Below are 5,516 nucleotides of genomic sequence, written 5' to 3' on the forward strand. Positions count from 1 at the left end.
TTTTTATGATGGTCCCCTACGACCAAAATAATGGCTCCCTACGTTGAGGTTTTTGTCCAAAACAACAATTCAGTTCTGTGTAATCGTTTACAGCTACATTGTAATCGATTACAGCAGCTGTTTCTGCAGAATCAGTTTCCTTTGGGACTCCACTACATTCTTGTGCTCAAAATCCACAATTCAGTGATATTTAACAAAGCATTGCTTCATTCATCATTGAAATCCAGTAATGCTACATTTCATTACAATATTCATTCATCAATAATTCAAACAGAACCACAAATCCCATTTAAAATACAAATATCTTAATAAAGGAAACTTCCATGTTTACAACATTGAAGAAAAGACAATCCAGATTACAAAATAATTGTTCATGCTACACAATCTGCATATTACAATATCTTCAAAAATATTTACAAATCTCACTCTAACTTTTTCCTAAGCAATCCTACATAAGGAGTCCTAAGCGCTTTACTCTTGTAACGCCTTCGTGACCCCATCCTCACAAATGTCTTCATTGCAGGACGACCACTGGACATGCCTTGTTGGGATTGGCCTCCCAACGGGATTCCGCCCGGACTGATGCCTCCCAGGGACATGCCTCTAGGGGATATGAACGGTTCGTCATGTGGCACATTGTCTCCACCATCCTGTGCTCTTCTTCGTCTACGTTTCTCGAATGCGACCTCTTCCTCCAACACAAGAACCCTCCTTTTAAGTTCTGCAACAAGACTTTGTTGCTCGTGTAAACTTTCCATAAACCGCTCTCTGCGATATTTCTTAAGTTCCTTCTTTCTTGATGCCTTTTCATCTTTATTTTTTCCTCTTGCTTGATCCTTGAAGTCTTTCTCATCCTTCCTTGTACCAACATCAGCATCAACATGAACATCAACATCAACATTAACCTGAAATTGAACAATTAAAACCATACTAAGAAGACATTTATTAATGATAACAATGAACACTCAAACAACTTACCACACTAGTTTCCAAAGCTCTTGTTACTAGGTTCTCTCCCAATTTCAAATTCATCCAATGCAATATTCTTGGATTTTTTTTCTATAGCACCTTTGGGAGGAATCAATTTCTCAAAAAACCAAACCTACACAAAAATATATAATGTTAACTATTACTGAAAAACTTAATGGAAGCAACAACACCAAATTGAATTTCCACTCCGTCAATGAATAAACATAACTTACTTGCAACATGTAAATGCAACCATCGACATAAACGTTCGTTGTGGCTTTTCCTTTCTTCAATGCATCTGAAGTTTTGTTCAAACCACGTACCAAACATCTATACACTAAACTAGCCCAGCAATATTTTCCCAAATCATTTAAATTATCAACAATTTCAAATAGTATGGGAAACACTTTTCCATTATGCTGTGGAATTAATATCTCACAAATACCAACCAATATGTACAAGCTACAAAAAGGAGCACAAGGAATGCTTTTTCCTTTCTTCATCAAACATTTGTATAGCAAAGTCAAATTTCTTGTTTTATTGCCAATGTATTTCACACATCTACTACATCCCATTTCTAGCTTTAAATCTATCTCTTTCCCATCTAAACTCAAACTCAAACCTAAAGAAAAATCTTTCTCATTCATAGGCACAACTTTGTCTGCAATTAAGAAACCACTGCTTGAATCCACCCATTTAAACACTAACTCACTCAACATTTTCCTACCAACTTTAACATTACCAGTCAAATCTAAAAACCACCCAAACGGAGGCCCGACAATCAATGAACGCTGCTCCTTACTCAAACGTTTGTTCAAACTAGAGATGAACTTTGTCGAAACTGAGTGACGAACCGTCAACTGCACACACATTGCAAAAAACCCTAAATCATAAAACACATACAAAACCCCAAATCCATACACCCCACCATAAACAACGACTTTTTAAACAATGCCCTTACCCTCGTCGAAGAAGTCGTCATTTCGCAAGCCCAACACACCAACAATGACGACAGCCAATGAACGCCACACCCACACCGGTAACGAAGGCCTCCACTGCAACTCCAACGACCAACGACACTCAAATGGCGGAAAAACAACCCCAAAACGATTTCCCACCGTTACCCAAGAGAAATAACGTGAATTGGTGGTTTCTGATGAAGCAGCGAAGAAATATGGTCAAGGGCAAAGATGAAAATAAATTATTCAAATCTGATCCAACTGCATGACATCAAAATGTTGGTTTTTTTTTTTTAAAAATTCGCCCAATAGGAAGCTGACACGTGGCGTTGTTAAAGTTGTGTCAAAATGAAAGTGTCAAAATCTCGGCTTCCTATAAAAAAAGCAATCCAATAACATATACTAATTTATGAACCAAAAATAGATATCAGACCCCAACGAAATTCACGTTCACGGTTGGTTTGCATCACCACTAAATGTTGCACAGCAGAACAATGTAAATGAACCTTTCTTCATCATATAACGACACCGATATTCATAGTATTTCCATGGTAGCCATTATAATACACATTCAACTCGTAAAACATGAAAATAAAAACCAACCTCAACATATACTACAAAAATATTATGTTCTCCCAATTAAAAAACTCAAACATCAATTATCAGTTCCATAATTTAAATATTCAGGAAACACATAATTTATCATGCAAAATACTAAAATTAACTCAACCAATGTCACAGTACCACAACACATACACAATATTTTGTTCTACAAATTTCAATTTAAAAAGAAGAAAGACCTAGCTCCCCTTACTTGGAAAACTTCACAGTTTACTTGACAGGGACCTTCTATAAACAGTGCTCCTCACAGCAAATTTTAAAGACACCTGATAGAAAGAAGAAATTGTTTGGTCTGTTACAGAGCTCTCGACGCGGTGAACGTTTGAACACCACCTATTTAAAGATTGGACGATTAAATTTGCTGCGAATTTAGAGAGAAAGCAGAGAAAATGTTTTAGGGCAAAAAAAAGGGTTTTCTGTTTTCTAGAGAGAGAAGGGGAAAATTGACAGAATGGAAAGCTGACTTTTGGAGAAAGACCCCTACAAAAGTCATGTGTCCTTAGTCTGATAGGTCTGACTGCCCCCAACTAGGATCCAATAACCCTTTTTACCTTAATTAAATTTTTATCCCCATTTTCTTTTAATGTAAAATATAACTATTTTATTTGGGCCCTTACATATATCATAAATGTTTTGACTTTAAACCTGTTCGGTGTTATGTTACCACAGTGCTCTTTGATTTTTATTTTTTTTGAATTATCATTTACATATTTGATTCTTGGTATTATATTTATATATTAATGGTAAATAAATAAAAACATATACGATGAAATAGGATGTATTATAGTTAAATTATCATTTTTATTCTTTGAATATCTCACAATGGAATAAAATAAAAACTGTATTCCAATTTTAAAACCGAAATGAAAAAATGAATTATAACTTTATCTTATTATTGTAGCACTCTTATTCTAAACAAATTTTAAACACCTTAGGCAGATCGATATTAGTTTATATGTTTATTAGAAGATGATTGGATGATTAGAGATCGAGAAAAACATTAATAAATATTTTAAAGTTTATAATTAATTTTTGAATAGAATCTACCTTAACAATGATTTATTGATTTAAAAAGTCAATATATCTATACAACTATAAATGTTTGTAAAAATATAAAAGATAAAACATGTGTAAAAATAGAGTAGACTATAAAAGTATAAAGGATATACACAAATATATAGAGTTGACTCGCTAAAAATATAAATTAGTGTATGAAAAAATTGAAATAATATGAATTGTTAAATTCGTCTAATTAATACATTGACAAACTCATTCAATATATATTATTAAACTCGTCTAATCAGTATATGAAAAAAATAATCATCTAACGTATATGATTAAACTCGTCTAATTAATATATGAAAACAATCATCTAACGTGTATTATTATACTTATGATATGTTTGGAAGTAGTAACTAGTGCAATTTGTACAGTAACATGAAATAGATAAGTGTTAGAAGTGCTTAAAGTGAAGAAAAAAGTTATGAAATAATGAGATGTTTGTTGTGGGATTAGAATTAAGAAAAGATGGTTTTATGGAGAATACAGAAGCATCTCAAATTTTTCAAGGACATATCAATTATGTCTCCTCTCTTCTTCAAAACTCCATTATCACTTTCATTTCACAAATTTCCCATCAACATCACAGTTAGATCATTCGTGCTTTTGCTTTACTCGGATGCCATCGTTTACATTTCTTCAAATCATCTAAATTCTTCTTATCACATTAATTAATATTTCTCTCTTTATAAGATTGGTTTCCAACTATTAATTTATGCTTCAAGTTTCACCAATTCCAGTCAATAAAGAATAACAAGACTCTCAGACATTGTTAATTACCCTCGTCTCCTAATCATCTCATTGTAGCAAAACATTATATATTTTAGTAATGTGGCTGTTAATTAATTAGTTACCACTGTGGCATTTTGGTGAGTGCCTTCAGCTTTACATTCCAATATAACAATGAACTATGCATTCTCGGTACTTTTTTTTTGCTATGTTTCAAACAGTATAATTCGGGAAAAATATTTGGATTAAAGTTAGTTTTTTTAATATTTTGTTTAAATAAAATAATTCAAATTTATTTTTATTTTTATTTTCTTTTTATGTTGAGTATTTCATTTACTATAACTATAAAAATACCAAACAAAAGTAGTATTTTCATTTTACAAACATTTAAAAAATAATAACAAATACATATTTCAATAGAAAAATTACGATTGACATATGCTAAAAAAATAATTACTTGAAAAATTAATAGGAAAGAAAATATATTTTTATTCAATTAATTCATTTGTAACCGGACATCAATATCTATATATAGAAGTTTAACCTAAAGTAATAATTACAAATATATTTATAGAATTTTTTAACAAACCTATGTTAACTTCTAGTAGTACATTTAATATTTTAAAAATATTCTAGTTACATCATTCTTCCTTTTCCTTTTATGTTGTTGAATGGATATATCTATTATTTCAAACTTGCATGTGAGATCATGAAATCACTTAATAGTTAAATAACTTTGTTAACTAAAATCTATATGAGAAATAATGATAAGATTATTACTCAACTTTTCTTTAATAAAGTGTCAACTACATCAGAAAGAAAGAGGAGAAAGAATTGATAGATTGTATTGATTTCATTTCATCTCATTTATCAAATTGGAGATCCTATATCCTGGCTTGATCTACCCAGTCCCCTTAGAATGAGTAGGAATGACAAAAAGGAATGAGTTAGACATGCCAATCTAGCAGTTCGACCAAAAAGGCAAGTCAAGACGATCTCTTTAATTTAATGGTTGAACACAACTTGTCTCGCTTAACTTGACAAATCAGTCTAAGTAGCCCGACATCATTAAAAGAAAACATAATTATTGATGAACATTGAACGAAGAAATGATGATGAAACTTATTGTTAATTTTTAAATTTTTTAGTATTATAGTGATCAAATGATTATGTGAAAAA

General features: G+C 31.5%; 1 protein-coding gene across 2 annotated transcripts; it reads right to left on the minus strand.

Moving 5' to 3' along the window:
• Positions 1 to 322: 322 nt before the first annotated feature.
• On the minus strand, positions 323 to 2,024 carry LOC111242332. Of its 2 annotated transcripts, none has more exons than XM_022785028.1 (2): positions 1,203 to 2,024; positions 323 to 1,102 (listed from the first exon to the last, which is right to left on the minus strand). In XM_022785028.1, exons 1-2 carry the CDS (start codon positions 1,839 to 1,841, stop codon positions 983 to 985), a joined length of 759 nt encoding a protein of 252 aa, XP_022640749.1. In that variant the 5' UTR covers positions 1,842 to 2,024; the 3' UTR covers positions 323 to 982. Both variants share the same exon structure in this region, with proteins under 2 accessions (XP_022640749.1, XP_022640750.1).
• Between the last annotated feature and the right edge of the window lie 3,492 nt (positions 2,025 to 5,516).

This window comes from Vigna radiata, chromosome 8 (assembly GCF_000741045.1).
Source record: "Vigna radiata var. radiata cultivar VC1973A chromosome 8, Vradiata_ver6, whole genome shotgun sequence".
Classification (NCBI taxonomy): Eukaryota; Viridiplantae; Streptophyta; class Magnoliopsida; order Fabales; family Fabaceae; genus Vigna; species Vigna radiata.